General features: G+C 42.3%; 1 protein-coding gene and 1 non-coding gene across 2 annotated transcripts; one reads left to right on the top strand and one right to left on the bottom strand.

The window, feature by feature from the left end:
* The first annotated feature begins 3,929 nt into the window (after nucleotides 1-3,929).
* LOC150044776 (zinc finger protein 39-like) lies at nucleotides 3,930-14,063 on the top strand. The gene is made up of 6 exons (XM_090320736.1): nucleotides 3,930-3,986; nucleotides 9,227-9,353; nucleotides 9,835-9,918; nucleotides 11,205-12,152; nucleotides 12,237-12,814; nucleotides 13,436-14,063. The coding sequence occupies exons 1-6, from the start codon at nucleotides 3,930-3,932 to the stop codon at nucleotides 13,778-13,780; spliced, it is 2,139 nt and encodes a 712-aa protein (XP_090176862.1). The 3' UTR covers nucleotides 13,781-14,063.
* Nucleotides 5,914-6,008, bottom strand: LOC150044777 (small nucleolar RNA SNORA31). Its single transcript, XR_016533138.1, has one exon. It is a non-coding gene; the product is annotated as a small nucleolar RNA SNORA31 (small nucleolar RNA).
* Nucleotides 14,064-18,592: the final 4,529 nt, after the last annotated feature.

Raw genomic sequence — 18,592 nt, forward strand, 5'->3', positions numbered from 1 at the left:
AATTTATTTTTGGGAGCATCTAAAAATTACTCTTTTAGAAGTAGGGGTCAAGAAAAAAATGGGTTTTTCTTTGAGCCTGTTTTGAATAATGCAGTGGATGACACTTTTTTTTGGGAGGGTGCCAGTCCTGGGCTTGAGCTCAGCACCTGAGCAGTGTCCTTGGACTTTCTCAAGGGTAGAGAGGCTCAGACATTTTACAGAAGGTTGGAATGAAACCCCATTCATCTACATAGATACAGTAAGCTTGACCTAAGTTTATAATTCCTAGAAGCAAGGTGGATGGCATCGTATAAGTGGCAGTGTGGCACAAGTGGTAGAGGACTAGCCTTGAGCTAAAGAGCTCAGGGACATTGCCAAGCCCCATGTATTTCTTGTTCCACGTACCTCCCTCCCCCTGCCGCGAAAAACCAAACAAAACAAATAAAACTTGGTACAAGCTCTGACTGTGTTAGGGCCTGGTCTTGTGACAGAAGTCCAGCAGTCCTGGGGCTTGAACTCAGGACCTGACCTCTGTCCTTGGCCTTTCTCTAGGATAGAGCTTTTCAACTTGAGTTACAGTACCAATTCTTGCTTCTGTATATAAATGGTAGTGAGAAATCAAACCAGGGTCTTGATGCATGCTAGGCAAGCACTTTTCCACTAGACCAAACTCACGGCCCAGCAGCCTGCTTTTTAATAAAGACCCTAAATATAATATCCTAAACTCAACATGTGAGTGATTTTTAATTTCAATGTCTATTAAGAGTCTTCCTCTTTCCTCCACAGCCAAGGTCAAGCAGTCCTAGGCCAGGCTCCTTGGCTTCCTGCCAGTCCCATTTCCAGGCTCACATCATGATTTCAATGCAATTTCTCTATGCTGGATTTTTCATGTTCTGTCTGGACTCGTGGTGGGGATAACACACAACTCACACAGCTCTTATATTTGGCTAGGTTTTTTGGGGAAGGTGGGGGGAGGGAGGGGAGATCCCACATCCCCTGATTGTGCCTGCAAACAAGCTGCTTCACAGAACGACTGACCTTTGCTGTTTCAGAAATGGGGTTGGGGTCTGCACAGGCCACAACCTCCAATTTTGGGAAAAGGCTGAGGTTCTATAAAACAGCAACAACAAAAACACACCCACACAAAAAAAATTATATCTAAAACTGGGTTCTTACTATAACAATCCAGCTATTTTATTCCAGTGTAAACATTAGAGCAGTAGAAAATTATCCAGGAATTAGTTTAGGTCCTGGCCTACAAATATCTTTTCAAAGGGACAGGGAAGATACTCAAAACTTGAAAGGGAAACAGAGACATACTTTACACTCCAAGAAAACCAAAACCAATGTAGTCTCATAACCTCAAGGGCATTATTACATCTAGGAATTAAAAAGCCAAAGCCAGAGGCGGTGGCTCAGCCTGTATTCCTAAATTCCCAGGAGGCTGAGATCTGAAACTGCGGTTCAAAACCAGCCCCGGCTTTCAAATCCTGGAGACTCTTATGTCCATTTAACCTCCAGAACACCGGAGGGGCACCATGGCACCCAGGGCTGGGCGGTAGCCTGGAGCTGAGGAACTCAGGGACAAGGCCCAGGCCCAGAGTTCAAGACCCTCAACTGACAAAAAAAAAATAAAAAAATTACAAGTCAGCTTATCTAGTGCTCCCCATACGCTTCCATTTCCTGCTTGGTCTTACAATGCTTCCAGAGGCAAACAGTAATTTGAAGTGTTCTGGGAATGACCCCCTCCCCCCTTGCTCAGGGCCCAGGTACTTGAACCCCAGGTGGCCACAGCTTGACGCTCAGTGGTTACACACCTGAGCTCTGATTAATCTTAAAGCAACCAGTGGTTTGAGTTACCACACAGCCAATCAGGTGATTTTAACGATGGAATTCCCCTATAAAAGCTGTGTAAAATCCTTGTTCAGGGCCTCTTAGCGTTGCGGGTTACGGATCGGCTGAGGTCCGAGTCTAGACTCGTAATAAACAACCCTTGCTTTTTAGCTTTGACTGTGGCCTCTGGTGGTTTTTCAGGGTTCTAGGAATTCGGGTACAACAGAAGAAGAAATTCACCTCGGCTCCCAACCAGGGAGAGAAACTTTCCAGTACATGCAGCCACACCTGGGACCTAGGTTCTGACAGTGGTGGAACCTCTGCAAGGAGCCCACTTCCGCCAAGGTGCCGCCGTGCATTGTGGGAGTTGTAGTTTCTCGGCAGGGACCTTGGTATTGGAGGAAGTTTGCTTTGAGGCGGGGTCGGAAAGCAGAAGATCTCCTTGTGTGTGCATCCCTGCCCACAGCTTGGTGTTTTCCCTTTGAAAATCCCCGGGTGTGTCTCTTCCTGCTGGATTCCTCAGATGTCTCACATGGCCTTCTGTAGGTTGGAGTCTCCGAGGCAGGCGCCCAGCTGTACTTGAACGGATCTCAGGCTGTGGAGCCCATGTCAGGTGGGGAGCCGGGGCTGGGGCACGGGAGCAGAGTCGACCTCCACGTGTTCCTCCACTCGGGGTTCATGAGTGTCGCTGCCATCAGCTCTCGGGTCTCCTCCAGGTGCCAGAAACTGGCTCTGGACGCCGGGAGAGCAAGCTGGGCCCTGCAGACCAGGAGAAGCAGGAGCTGTGCATTTCCCTCCATGACTGAGAGAGTGCTGTGTGATTCCTGTTGTCTTTCATAGCAAAAACACCCTCACTTGAAGACTCAAGAGAAGATTTTCATTTTTTGTTATTCTTTGTAAAATTCACGTTATTTTCCATTAGAAAATGTCCAAGTTGGCTGTGATGGCTGACGCCTGTAATCCTAGCTTCTCTGGAGGCTGAGATCTGAGAATTGTGGTTCAAAGCCAGCTCAGGCACTAAAGTCTCACAAGCATGTGGCTCATGCTTGTAATCTGAGATACTCAGGAGGCTGAGGTCTGAGGATCAAGGATCAAAGCCAGTCCAGGCAGAAAAGGACCCGAGAAAAGACTATCATCTTCTGGTTCTCTTACTCAGGATGTGTGGGTTGGATTGAGACACTCCTTTGACCGGTATTCTATGTGGCATCTTTATTAGGCCCTGTGCCTCCAGCAGGCTGGCCAACGTCCTTTATTTGACTTTTAGGAAAGTCAGCATTAAGGACTTGCATTGTCTTTACCGATGGCAGGTTAAATGGCAAATTGCAAGGGTACTCTGAGTGTTTGAATATACGGAAATGTGCCATTTGATAGCCATTATTGAAACATTTTAACACAAGACTTGCATAGCATATACACTTCTCCTGTATAAGTCTGTGTAAAGAATACTGAGTTATAAATGCATGTTTCTTGTGGTATTTAGTATGTAAATGAATGAGGTAATACACAAATGGTCAGTGCAGTCCTTGGATACCTTTGAATTAATAAAGTAATCATTCATACATGCCTCCGTGTATTTCAGTAAAAACTAGTTTTAATGAAGGTTTGATTTTCTTTTTGTTAATTCTTAGTTAATTTTTAGTTAATTCTTTTATGTGGAAACATTTGTTGTCAGTAGCTTTTTGCCAGTTCTGGACTTGAACTCAGGGCATGGACAGTGTCCTTGAGCTTTTTCAAGGCTACAGCTCTACCACATGAGCCACAGCACCACTTCTGGCTTTTTTCTGTGCCTGTGGTACAAAGGTATCAAACCAAGGGCTTCATGCATACTAGGCAAACACTCTACCACTAGGCCACATTCCCACCCAAGCGAACATTAGCCTTTACGAATTCTGTATATCTATTAATCTAGAAATGAATTGCTTTTATACTATCTATGTACCATCTAATGGACTGGATTCTTCTTTAGCAGAGAGTTTATTGCTATTCATGAGATATAAAAGAGTCTATAAGAAGGCTTTATGCTTCTCCAGCCTAAATAGCCTGTGTTGTGCAGGAAAAAATAGGGCAAAACCACACAGACTCTGTCCTAATCACCTCATTAGCTTTTTCTCCCAGCCATGCTTCCAGAAAATTCTGTGCATTGTCAAAAGCAAGAAAAAATGAGAAGATCTGTGGTGAGTTGCTTTTTATTTCTCTGGGTTTTACCTTTCATTTTGTGAAACTGTTTTGTAGATTTAAAAACAAAGAGATAAAGATGGTATTATATTGAACAGATTATAAAATCTTACATTCTGTCTACATTGAGTGCTAATTTAATTCCGGTTGTTTTTAATTTTTCTGATGTAAGAAAAAGTAGCCACACTTGTCATGTGATTCAGTGACAACGGGGAAGGGACTCTCATGGAAGGTTTACTAGCAGAGAGTGAGACATCACATCCCCATGAGTAACATAAATAAATGTAGCTTAATGAAATGCTAGTGGAGCAGCTGAAATAGTGTGTTCACACACAACTTCAAGTGTGCTAGAAGAGAGAGTAAGCTGCATGTGTACAAATTTCTCTCCATACATGCTTCTTGGACAGTTTTGTGGTTTGTGTCTTACTTGGAAATTAGGCTACATGTGCCCCAATTTATTTTTCTTATTCTCCATCCCTCTTCCTTCCTTCTTTATTTTTCATTCCTTCTCTTTTGGCCAGTTCTGGGGCTTGGACTTAGGGCTTCAGCTCTGTGCTTGGGCTCTCCTCAAGGCTAGCACTCCACCACTTGAGCCACAGTATCACTTCTGGCTTTTTCTGTGTATGTGACACTGTCTGAGGAATCAAATCTGGGTCTTCCTGCATGCTAGGCAAGTACTCTACCACTGGGCTATGCTTTTATGGCCCCACCTCTTGGTCATATATCTCACCTTTTTCTTTTCTTCAAATAATCTTGTTTTGGATTCATTTTGTGCAGCTTTTTCTGTGTGTGTGATACTGAGGAATTGAACCCGGGTCTTTATGCATGATAGGCAAGCACTGTTCCACTAGGCCAAACTCCCTGCCAGGAACTAGTTTTCTTATTGATCAATTTTCCTTTGGCTATTGGAATTGACATTTTCTTTTCTTTTCTTTCTTTCTTCCTTTCTTTCTTTCTTTCTTTTTTTTTTTTTTTTTTTTTTTTTTTTACTATTCCTGAGTATGTTGCACTGACGAATCAAACCTGTATGCTAGGCCGGCACTCTTACCACTAGGCCAAACTCCTGCCAGAAGTAACATTTTTTTTTATATTCATCCACTCATTTACTTATTTATTGATTAATTTTGCCAGTCCTGGGCTTGAGATTAGGGCATGAGCACTATCCTTGAACTTTCTCAAGGCTAGAATTCTACTACTTGAAACTCAGCACCACTTCCAGCTTTTTTTTTTTTTTCTATGTAGGTGGTCCTGAGGAATCAAATACGGGCCTTCATGCATGTGAGCCAAGCACTTTACCACTAGGCCAAGATACCAGTCCTATTTTTTTGTAGACAATGGGCCTTGAACTTAACCTGGGTCCTATCCCTGAACTTATCAGCTCAAGCCTCACCATTCTATCCCTGGGCCTGGGCATTGTCCCTGAGCTCTTCAGCTAGAGGCTACTGCCCTACCCTGGAGCCACTTGCTGTGTTCTTGGGTTGAATTGGAGAGAAGACTGTTAGGTTATTTTGTCCCAGGGCTAGGTTTGAACCTTGATCTCAGATCTCAGCCGCTTTAGTAGCTAGGATTACAGGCGAGAGCCACTGCACCTAGCCAGAATTGACATTTTTCTCACCCATTATATAGGAAAATTGTTGCTAACTATAAAATGAGACACTTGTACTGGATTCCAGACACAAAGAAAATTAAAGAAAAAAAAGAAGAAGAAGAGATAAAAAAAATAGAGCAGTAAAAGAAAAACTGGGCTTCTCAAGTTTGACTAGCCTTTGGGCCTAGAGTCCCAGCAAGCAAGCATATTTAGTTCACAGAGGGAAGGTTGCAATGGATACATGAAAAACATAAAACATCTAGATTAATATTTCAATCAGAGCCAAAACAGAGTTTTAAGAGGCTTTTATTCTTTTATTCTTTTTTTTTTTTTACTCATGATGTAATCCCTTATTCAATCTGGGCAGCCACAGAGACAGACAGAAAGCGCAGGGATTGGCTGGGAGTTTGGCCTAGTGGTAAAGTGCTTGCCTAGCATGCATGAAGACCCAGGTTCGATTCCTCGGTACCACATACATAGAAAAAAGCCGGAAGTGGTGGTGAGGCTCAAGCGGAAGAGCTCTAGCCTTGAGAAAGTCCAAGGACAGTGCTCAAGCCCTGAGCCCAAGCCCAGGACTGGCAAAAAAAAAAAAAAGAAAGCCAGGGATTGTTTCCTTTTGCATCCTAGTGCAAACCAACTTTTATTCTTTTAAGACAGGACACTATAGACCACACAAAGTCCCGACATGAAATCCTCCTTAGCTAGCCTTCAAGGTCAACAGCATCCACAGGTTTGGTTCCCAGCCTTTCCAGCACTAAGGAAGAGGTGTGATCTCAGTCTCTGAACACTCCAGAGTTGCTGTTTTAACCCTTCTTGGCCAGCTTTCAGCATTCTGAATGCTGTCAGGGTGGAGCTTTAGTGCTAGTAGCTGGGCCTGAACTTAGAGCCTGGGCACTGTCCGTTAGCTTTTTTTTTTTTTTTTGCCAGTCCTGGGCTTGAGCACAGGGCCTGAGCACTGTCCTTGGAGTTTCTCAAGGCTAGAACTCCACCACTTGAGCCTCAGCACCATTTTCGGCTTTTTGTCTACGTATGTGGTACATAGGAATCGAACCCCGGTCTTCGTGCATGCTAGGCAAGCACTTTAACCACTAGGCCAAACTGCCAGCCCAGAGTGGAGCTTTAAACTCTCAGCTTCAGAGTTCCTTTTATTGTTTGTCTGTTTGTTTTTGCCTGTCCTGGGCTGGAGCTCAGGGCCTGAGCACTGTCCTTGGACTTTCACAAGCTAGAGCTCTACCACTTGAGCCTCAGCACCACTTCGGGCTTTCTTCTGCATATGTGGTACCAAGGAATCAAAACCGGACCTTTGTGCATTCTAGGCAGGCACTCTACCACTAGGCCAAACTCCCGGCCATCAAAAGGTTATTTATGATGTAGTAGCTATAATCTAGTCTGATAGTTTAACTGTTTTCTTCATGAAGAATTAACTAGAAATTTAATTAATTAATTGATTAATTAATTGTTTTACCAGGCCTGGGCTTGAGCTTTTGTGTTCAGCCATCATTCATCTCCAGTATTGTCAAGCATGTCTGGATTGGAAGAACTGTTGGTCATTATTCATATGTATTGGGTTCAGTGAGGGAGTCAATAGTCTCTCCTTTTGGGGTCTGGGAGTTTGATCTAGTAGTAGAGAGCTTGTGTAGTATGCATGAAGGCCAGGGTTCAATTCCTAGTTACCACATACATAGAGAAGCTGCAAGTGGTGCTAAGGCTTAAGTGGTAGAGCACTAATCTTAAGGAAAGCCCAAGGACAGTGCTCAGGCCCTGAGCAGTCCTTTTAACCTCTCCTTTACACTCTGTTCAAGAAATTAGTAAGATATTTTATTCCATCTTTTAAAATGTTCTGTTATTTTTAGATCAAATCCCTCTTTCTTTTCTTTTCTTTGCCCTGCAGGTGGTGGTTGTATTTCACATTTGTGTCTTCTTGAATATTCCTGAAACTCCTATACATTTGTCCACATTCTCCCATGAAGGCCTATTACATGGCTAACTTGGTCAAGAAACTGTTTAGACCCTTCCAACCTTCATTCCGTCTGTAGGAGGTAGCAAAGGTCACAAAAATTTCTGCTGGCACTACATTTTCCTTTTTTAATTAGGAAGTATCTGGTATGGGTGACCACAGTTCCATCTTTAGAACTTTAGTAGCAGGCTGTGTGCAGTGGCTCACACTTGAAATCCTAGCTACTCAGGAGGCTGAGATCTGAGGATCAGGTTCAAAGCCAGTCCCAGGAACAAAAGCCCAAAAGATTTTTTTTTTCTTGGCCAGTTCTGGGCATAAGCTCAGGGCCTGAGCACTGTCCTTGGACTTTCTCTACCACCTGGGCCTCAGCACCAGCTCTGCCTTTTTTTCTGTATATGTGGTACCGTGGAATCAAACCCTGGTCTTTGTGCAAGCTAGGCAGGCACTCTACCACTAAGCCAAACTCCCAACAGTGACTTTTTTTGTTTTTTTTTTGTTGGGTCATGGGACTGAAAGTGAGCCTGAGCACTGTCCCTGAGCTCTTTAGCTCAAGGCCACCACCCTTACCATGGAACCAAGGCCCACTTCCCATTTTCTTGAGGTTGACTGGAGATGAGTGTCCTTTTATTCAGGAGCTGGCTTTGAACCTCAGTCCTCATGTCTCAGCCTTCTGAGTAGCCACTGGTAGTACAAGATAGGATATTTTTATTGTGAGAAGTCATAACTTTTAAGTGCTCCATCAATCATTCCCTACTTTCTTATTGTTGAGGCTTGAACTCTTGGACTTGGGACTAGCCCTTTACCACATGAGCCAGAGCACCATTTCTGGCTTCCTCGATTTATGTGATAGTGAGCAATCGAACTCAGAGCTTCATGAATGCTGGGCAATCACTTCCGTACTAAGCCACATTCCAAGCTCTTCATTAGCTTCATTTTTTTCCTTTTCTTTCTTGTTTTTTTTTTTTCTTTTTTTGCCAGTCCTGAAGCTAGAACTCAAGGGATGGGCACTGTCCTCTGGCTTTTCAAGTCTAGCACTTCACCACTTGAGCCACAGTGCCACTTCTGGCTTTTCTTTCAGTTGTATGAGGTATGGAGGATTTGAACCCAGGGCTTCGTTCAAGCTAGGCAACTACTCTATGACTATGCTACACTCCTGGCCCATGAGCTACATTCTTGGATATTGTCACTCACTTAAACATTCCCCTGGACACTCTACTTGTCATAGATGTCTGAATTGGATATGTGTTCCATGTGATGTCTTGAATCTGTTCTGCTTGCTTACAAGAGCTCTTTATAAAAGACCAAATTAGGATATTCAGTTAGGAAAAATATGAAAATATGGAAAAATAATTTGTTTAATTCCTGGTTATCCTGAGAAATAATAATTTTATCAAATTAAGCTAAGGAAGTCTTTCAGACACCTATGTATAGGTAATTATATCCTTCCAGGTTATAAACTCCTCAGCATTGCTTCTTTGTGTGTAATCCTACCAGCAGAAACATTGTAATACTAATTGCTAAGTTAATAGAGACAAACATTTCTGGTTTAATTTTTCTTTACCCTACTCTCTAGATAACAGAGCAAGCTCCAAACATTTGATGTCAGATAAGACATATACATAGAAGAGTGCATTTTCACACTTGGTATTCTTATGCCTCGGGGCTGATGACTTGATGGAAATGTGCTGTTACAGAAGCTGGTGTCATTTGATGATGTGGCTGTGGACTTCAGCTGGCAGGAGTGGCAGATCCTGAACATTGCCCAGAGAACCATGTACAGGGATGTCATGCTAGAAACCTACAGCAACTTGGTGTCCTTGGGTGAGCAAAAATCATAATAATGTACAAGGTCAATGTCATTGTTTGTAGTGGATTTATGACTATTTGTCTTATTGGAGTGTAAGATTCCAGTCGACAGGATTTGCACGCTAAATCAGGCACTGATTTCAGTGCATCACTCCTGTAAACCTGGCTCCTTAGGGGGCTGAAATCTGAGAATTTGGGGTTGAAGTCATCAATGGCAGAAAAATCCCCATGAGGCTCTTATCTCCAATTAACTACTCAGAACTGGAAGTGGTTCCTGGACTCAAACTGATAGATCTCTTGCTTCAAGCTACAATTCTAAGTTCATGCCAGACAATTACTTAGCCAACTGAATGCAAAGTCCTAGGCTTGTCAACCATGCAACCAGTGAGATAAGAGAAACAAGATTTAGGATCAGCCTTGTGAACAATATGTGTGACATCCTAGAGCAGTGATGACCCAGCATGAGCAATAGTTCTCCACTACTTCTTATTAGCAGGGCACTGTTTTGCTAAACCTCCATTGATTGCCAAGCTGGAGCAAGGTACAGAACCATGGGGAGCCTCTGACCAGAACTTCACAGGTGAGTTACATCATCACATGTAGTGATACTGAGGCCTGTACTCAGAGGGTAAGTTCTTCTTGTGCTGTATGGAGGGATAATATTGCTAGTTTCCCTGTGTCCTGTGTGTGTCAGAAAGGTAGGTGATCCTTGTGTCAAAGGCCTGTGAAAAAAGAATTCATATGGAGATCTACTAATTTGTATGTATCAGTAAGGTTAGCAATTTCTTTCTTTTTGTGGAAGTCGCTATGGAACAAAACGAATAAAGTGAATAATGTAGAAAATGAGAATTCATTTTCTGCCAGGTGCTGCTGGATTACACATGTAATCCTAGCTACTCAGGAGTGTGAGATCTGCTGATCTCTGTACAAAGCCAGCCCAGGAATGAAAGTCCTTTAGACACTGCTCTCTAAATAACCCCAGAAAGCTGAAAGTGACCCTGTGGGTCAAAGTGGTAGCGCAGTAGTGTTGGCTGAAGAACTCAAGGAGAGTGTCCAGGCCCTCAGTTCTAGTCCCACAACTGACAAAAAAAGGAAGAAAGAAAGAGGGCAAAGAGATTTAATTTTATTGGAAACTAGGAGTATGCAGGTGTGCGGAAAGAAGGAATACATCAGAGCTGTTCTACTCTGAAATCCAAAATAGTTTATCAGTGGTGGGCAGAGACTGAGGTCCAAAACCAAAGCTTTTAGTCTAATAAGAATAATTAACTAGGTGGTGATCTGGAGTATCTTTGGTTTTCCATGGTTATGACGAGCAGGAGTGTTAGGACAGAATTTTCATGAGACTTTGTCTAAGATAGAGAAACACAAAATTTAAAATTCCCACAGATACCTCAATAATTCATAATGAGTAGTTAGAACTGAATGCATAAACCATTATGTGAAAGGCAAAGTGTCACCTAATGGTTCAGAAACACAGCAGCATAATGTATTAGATATTTCAAAAATGTGAATGTAAAGAAAGCAGCTTTTCTCCCATGATCAAGCTAATAATATTTGAAAGAAAGTAAATAATGAAGGTAAGTATTGAGCTCAAAATTTTATCAGTACAAAGTTGAGGAATTTGAGGAAATATTCCTCTGATGTAAAAAAAAAAAGGAAACACACAACAACATTTTTCTCTGTAAAATATCAGTATTACTTTCTTAACTAAAAGACTAGATAGAAAAGCATATATTTCTCATAAATCAATTCCTGCTTCGATATTTTAAAAGCTCTTAACAGTGAGGATGGAAGAAAAAGTCTTTACCTTCCCGTTACAGGATCTTTGGTTCTCATTTGTATTTTTTTTTCCATGACTCATTCTAGATATCCAAAAGATGGAGGCAATGACTCAAACCTGTGAGGAAAATCCAGCTGAATGTGTGTGTGAAATAGAGAGTATATATAGTAACACAGAGGAGGAAAGAGTGAGATTAGTCCCAACTTTTAAGTTGAGTTCAAAACAGAAGCCAGAGCTGATGAGGAATAATGGGGATTCCTTAGGGTTGAGGACTGACAAGCTCATTGAGTGTCAGAGCATGTTTCTCTCCAGTAAGCCCTTGCATGCTGCATACAGGCCTGCTGTGTCTCCCGCAACTGAACAATCCCTCAGATATTCTGAGCATTTCACTCAAAATGATGAAAGTCCAGATGAGCTGCAGTACTTGAAATATGGTGGAGAAGAGAAGGTATTAAACCCAGAGGCCATATCGTTTAGACATAATTGTGTTGATGTGGGAGAGTCCTCTCAAAACCATAATGAATACACACAAGACTATGATAGGCCTGTTCTCCTTGCCCATGAGATACACCAGGAAGGAAGGAAAACACCTGAAGGTACTGTATGTGGAAGAAGATTGTCCTTAAGATCTACAGTCACTGCACATGAGAAAATGTACAACGGGGAGAATCCATGTGGAGAATGTGAGGATTCTTCAAGGAAGAAAATATCCATTCCAAAATGTCAGAGCAAATATCCAGAGGTGCATTCCAATGAGTTCAGCCAGTGTGCAAAATCTGTCTCTCAGAAGTCACACCCAACTTCCCAAACTCAAACACCCACAGAAGAGAAACCCTGTGGACACAGACATAGGAATATTTCCACCCATGTATCAGCTCTGAACAAACACCAGAGAACTCACACAGAAAAGAAACCTTATGAATGCAATCAATGTGGAAAGACCTTCAAGTGGAAGTCCTATCTGGATGTGCATTATAGAATTCACACAGGTGAGAAACCTTATGAATGCAACACATGTGGAAAATCTTTCAGAAATAAGTCAAACCTCACTTTGCATCACGGAATTCACAAAGATGAGAAACCTTATAAGTGTAACAAATGTGAAAAGTCTTTCAGACAAAAGTCAAACCTCTCTTCCCATCAGCGAACACACAGAGGAGAGAAACTCTTTGAATGTAAGGAATGTGACAAATATTTCACCCTGAAATCAGATCTCAATATACGTACAAGAATTCACACCGAGAATAAACCTTATGAATGCAACCAATGTGGAAAGACCTTCATGATGAAGTCATATCTTAATATGCATTATAGAATTCACACAGGTGAGAAACCTTATAAGTGTAACCAATGTGAAAAGTCTTTCAGACGAAAGTCGTATCTCTCTTCCCATCAGCGAACACACACAGGAGAGAAACCCTTCCAGTGTAAGGAATGTGACAAATCCTTCAGATACAAGACAAGTTTGAAAAACCACTGGAGAACACACACAGGAGAGAAACCTTATGAATGCACAACATGTGGAAAGTCTTTCAGAAAGAAAGTACACCTCCTTTTACATGAGAGAATACACACAGGAGTGAAACCCTTTGAATGTAAGGAATGTAACAAGTCCTTCTACTTGAAATCCCCTCTCAACATACATACAAGAATTCACACAGGAGAGAAACCTTATGAATGTCAACAGTGTGGAAAGGCCTTTAGCCGGAACTCACATCTCAAAAGACATAGGAGAATTCACACACGTGAGATACTTTAGAAATAATAAATGAGAAAATCTTTCAACTACATAAGAACTCATTTTGCATCAGACAACCCATGCAAGAGAGAACCCTGAGATTATAAACTGTCTTTGAAGCAGAGATCACATCTCCTGCATTAGAAAAACCATTTGAATGTGGAAGAAGATTGTCCTTAAGATCTACAGTCACTTCACATAAAAAAATGTACAACGGGGAGAATCCATGTGGAGAATGTGAGGATTCTTCAAGGAAGAAAAGATCCATTCCAAAATGTCAGAGCAAATATCCAGAGGTGCAATCCGATGAGTACAGCCAGTGTGCAAAATCTGTCTCTCAGAAGTCACACCCAACTTCCCAAACTCAAACACCCACAGAAGAGAAACCCTCTGGATGAAGGACTTAGGAAAATTTCCATGCAGTTGACAGCTCTGATCAGACATCAGAGTACTCACACCAAAAAGAAACCTTATGAATGCAACCAAAGTGGAAAGACCTTCAAGTGGAAGTCGTATCTCGGTGTGCATCATAGAATTTACACCAGTGAGAAACCTTATAACTGTAGAGAATGTGAAAAGTCTTTCAGACAAAAGTCCTACCTCTCTTCCCATCAGCGAACACACACAGGAGAGAAGCCCTTTGAATGTAAGGAATGTGACAAATCCTCCAGACATAAGACAAATTTGAAAAGCCATTCGAGAACACACACAGGAGAGAAACCATTTGAATGTAAGGAATGTACCAAATCCTTCACCCAGAAATTATATCTCAGGAGGCATATAAGAATTCATACAGGAGAAAAACCTTATGAATGTAAACTGTGTGGAAAGACCTTAACCGGACCTCAATTCTCAGTAGACATAGGAGAATTTACAGACCTGAAATACTTTAGGAATAATAAATGTGGAAAATCTTTCAAGTAGATAAGAACTCAGTTTGCATCAGAGAACCCATGCAAGAGAGAACCCTTAGATTATAAAGGACGAGTGTTTCAAGCAGGAGTCACATCTGGTGCATTAGGAAATCCATTTGGGATCAAAGCCTTATGAATGCAGGAAGGCACAGCTCACAACTCATTAACATACAAGAGAGAAATACTATGAATGAAACAAATGTGGAAAGTTTCTCAAGAAGATGGCATACCTCAGTGTCCATCAGAGAACACAGACAGGAGAGAAACCATATGAATGTAAGAAATGTCAAAAATTATTCACCGAAAAAGTATAGTTCAGTGTTCCTAGAACCCACACAGGAGACTGGGTGTTACCCTCATGGTAGAGTGCATGGTAGCATGCATGAAGACCCGGGTTCGATTCTTCCATGCCACATACACAGGAAAAGCCGGATGTGGTGCAATGGCTCAAGTGGTAGAGCTATCCTTGAGGAAGCCCAAGGACAGTGTTCAGGTCCTGAGTTCAAGGCCCAGGACTGGCCAAAACCATACTTTCTCATTTCTTCTCAGAAATGAGCTCTGGCTCTATGAGACTGGTGTTGAGGTCATCTCCATGATGGTTTGGGGATTGTTAGATGGGAAAAGAGTGTGATGATTTGAGCATCTTTTTCTCCACTGTTTTCCCAAAATTTCTCACTGTATTGTGTGGTCCATGCATTATAACTCAGATGACTTAGTATTTCCAGATTGGGTTTTAATAGAAAATCTGACAGAAGGTAACACTTATTACAAATTGTGCACAGAAGGAACATCTATTTCCACACCTTTTGTCCCTGTGTTCAGCAGAGAACATGGAGGAACACACGTTTGGGGATACATTTTCTTTCTATGTGTGGACAAATATTGCAGCTTGAACTCAGAGCCTAGGCACTGATCTTAAACATTTTTGCTGAAGGCTGTTGCTCTACCAGTTCAGCCATAGCTCCACTTCTGGTTTCTCTGGTGGGAAAATAGACAAACATTATTAAAATAGGCAACAACAGGTCATTGGATTTTGTAAGTGGTGAAGTAGCAGAAAAATGATAAGAAAACAGATTCATTTCTAACCCTTCTTGTATTGAGGTATGTGCTTATTGAATAACTCCTGTCACTTTCTCCTCTCTTCTGCTTTTTTCATTTTTTTCTTTAATTCCTTCATATGCTTTCCTCCTGTCTTTCCCTGTGCTTAAACTCAGGGTCACATTCATGCTAGTAGGTTCTGTACTAGTTGAGCCACACACCCTGGTCTTTTTGTTTCACTTCTTTTTATATTAGGGTTTATGTGTATTCCCAAGCCAGTTTGCACCACAATCCATCTTTATGTCCTTTTTGTGGAGCTGAATTTTTGTCTGGATAGCCATAAATCACAACACTCTGTAAGGAATCCTAGTTCAGTCTATAAAAGGTTGCAAATGCCACAACAAAACAAAACAAAAACCAGCATGCGAGCCACTCGGGGTCACAGTGTCAGCTCCTGAGTCTACACTATGTCCCTGGGCGGTCAGTTCACCATCTACTTCCCCATTAAATTCCCCTCTTTATATAAAAAAAAAAGGTTGCAAATGCGAGCAGCCATGCCTGACTCTAATTTCTATTTAATTATTTTGAAAGTTAAATTTGGAGATTCTTTTACTTTGATAGTTTCAAATTTCCACCCCCAACAGCGTTAAGTTTAACATTTGATTTCCCAAAGATTAATTAAGCAGATAAGATTTTTAAATATCAATTAACTGTTTGTTAAAAGAAACAAAACTTTAATGAATGCATCCTTACCAATGTAAGTCTGGATTTGACAACTTGAAAAATAAATCTTAGTTCCTACTCTTCCTTATGGGGAATGTATTCCATGAATGGATCATGCTGCTGAGTGATTGCTCCTTTATTTGATGGATAATTTAAGTGGATACAAATCTTATGGTTCTGAGCTGTACCTGAAATAGTAGAGGCCTCAGCAAACATTCTAGTCCTTGAGAGGGAGGGAGAGAGGCAGGGAGGAAAGAAGGAAGGAAGGAAGGAAGGAAGGAAGGAAGGATGGACATTTGTTTTGGTGAGGATCTATGAATTCCTGTTTTAGAAGTGTGGCACAAGAAAATAAATGGCTTTTATCAGAAGGAAATTCATTGAGCCATTTGTGAATAATATAGAGGCTCACACTTTTTTGTGTGTGCCAGTCCTGGGCTTGAGTTCAGAGCCTGAGCAATGTCCTTGGACTTTCTCAAGGCTAGAGAGGATCAGACATTTTATAGAAGCTTAGAATGAAACCCCATTCATCTACATAGATACAGTAAGCTTGACCTAAGTTTATAATTCCTAGAAGCAAGATGGATGGCATTGTATAAGTGGCAGTGTGGCTCAAGTGGTAGAGGACTAGCCTTGAGCTAAAGAGCTCAGGGACAGTGCCCAAGCCCCAGGGTCTTGCTGTACCACATCGCCCCTCCCCCACACTCCAAAAAAACAAAAACAAAAAAAGCACAATTGGTGCAAACTCTGATTCTGTTAAGGCCTGGTCTTTGTGACAGAAGTCCAGCAGTCCTGGGGCTTGAACTCAGGACCTGACCTCTGTCCTTGGCCTTTCTGTAGGCTAGAGGTTTATCACTTGAGTTACAGCACCAGTTCTGGCTTTTTTTATGTATGTGGAACCCAGGAATTGAACCAGGGTCTTGGTGCATGCTACGCAAGTACTCTAACACTAGGCCAAATCCCACAGCCCAGTAGCTTGCTTTTTAATAAAGACCATATATATAATTTTCTAAATTGTGAGGTCACTATATTGGGCTAACCTCTTGGTCTTATATTATTATTATAGGAAAGGCAAGTAAAGCACAGCAAATGCTCTCAGACTGTGCCCAAGCTCTGAGTTCAAGAGCAAGACTAATAGCAAAGAGAGAGGGGTGGGGACTTAAAAGACAGGTAAAATTGAGAAACAACCAAAACAGCAGGAAAAAGGTCCTTAAGTTTTCATAGACAGGCTGGGCATGGTGGCTTATGCCTGTCATCCTAGCTCCTCAAGAGGCTGAGATGTGAGGATCAAGGTTCAAAGCCAGGCCAGGCACAAAAGAACCTGAGACTCATCTCCAATTAACCTCTACAAAACTGGAAGTGGGGCTGGAGCTCAAAGGGTAGGGTGGTATCCTTGAGTCAGAGTGCTCAGTGACAGTGCCCAGGCCTAGACTTCAAGTCCCATTATCCACAAAATAATAAAAACTCAGAAAATGTCGCTGACTCAAAAAAGAAAAGGGGGGCGGGGCATGGGTCCTATCTTACGGGGAATGGCACCTCACTAGTCAGATAGTAGAAATGTGGTGCCCTCCAGCCAGGGATGAGGGGATTTGTCTCACGGAGTCAGGCGTGATCGGTAGCCATTCGTGTTAAACCAAACACGCATGCACCTCTCTCGTTGGTCCTCATGCGAGACAGTGAGAAAACACAGAGCCTCGTGTAGTCCCACCCCGGATAGCTGGCCAATAGTTTTATGCTGCTTCATCATCTAGACAGATGATGCCTGCATTGCAAGCATACAAAATGAACCTATCAACGTGAGGGTTACCACTTACCCAAGCTGGTAGAATTGGAGGTGTTGTACTCTAAGTTCGAGATCGCCCAAAAGACCACCAGAGACCATGATCAATGCAAACCGCAAAGAGCCGTTTATTACCAAACTCCAGTTCGGTCCTCCACGCCCATGAAAATCAGAGACACTTAGAGGCCCAGAGCACAGAGTCAGCACAGTTTTTACAGTACAGAACAAACAAGTGTGGGGAATTTCCATTTTCACAATATAGTTAATTACCTCTTACATTGATGGAGTCCTTAACCCCTTATCTGCTTTATTAAGTGTAAACAGTTGTGAAGCACAGCTGCTGACTTGGGGACAAATTCCCCATGTCTCCACTAAGTCTCAGAGTGAATAGCTTAAGGCACTTTGTAATCCTTCCGAGAAGGGTTTAGGGGAAATCATCTCCCAACTGTCTGCAAGATGGAGGTAGTTCTAACAAGATGGATTTGGACTAGCTAGAGCTTCTCAGCTCTGGCTCTTCATTTTTAGCTACAGCTCTTCAGAGGCTAAGTGATTACCAGCAATTAACCAGTCATCTCCTCCCATAACCTTCCCTTACACGAGACCTGCTTGAGACGGGTTTAGAAAAAACATGTGACTGATTTTTAACTTAAATCTCTATTAAGAGACTTCCTCTTTCCTCCACAGCCAAGGTCAAGAGGCCCTAGGCCATGCTCCTTAGATTCTCCCAACCCATTTCCAGGCTGACATCATGATTTCTCCATGCTGCATCTTTCACATTCGTGGGGGGAATTACCCACAACTCACACAACATTTATATTTGGCTAGGTCTTTCTGGGAAAGGGGGAGGGATCCCACATTCCCTTATCTTGCCTGCCAACTACTAGGGTCCAGTCCCCCAATATTAGGGTCTGTGATCAAAGGAACAAGTCTGACAAAAGCAGGAGTTAAACAGAGTTTTATTCTACGCCTAGCATAGAGAATCGTACTGACCAGTCAGGGCCTTCTCTAAGATGTGAGAGAGCGAGCCCCTGTAATTTCACAGGTTACTTTTTAGGCCACTAGACATATGGTTAAGCTTGGCCATACAGAGGGGCCAATGGAATCTCAAGCTACCTGAGAGATGGCTAGGGCAACCACTGACGCCTTTGCTGTTTGAATTGACCTATCATCTAGGTGGGCTTCTGGCACACTGCTCTGACAACCAAGGAAAGAGAGGGAGTTTTCTGGCAGGCTGAGGGGGTAGGGTGGGGGAGGTATTCTGATAACTCCACTTGGTTAAGCTGC

The sequence above is a fragment of the Megascapheus bottae genome, chromosome 29, assembly GCF_031878675.1.
Source record: "Megascapheus bottae isolate mThoBot1 chromosome 29, mThoBot2.hap1, whole genome shotgun sequence".
Taxonomy (NCBI): Eukaryota; Metazoa; Chordata; class Mammalia; order Rodentia; family Geomyidae; genus Megascapheus; species Megascapheus bottae.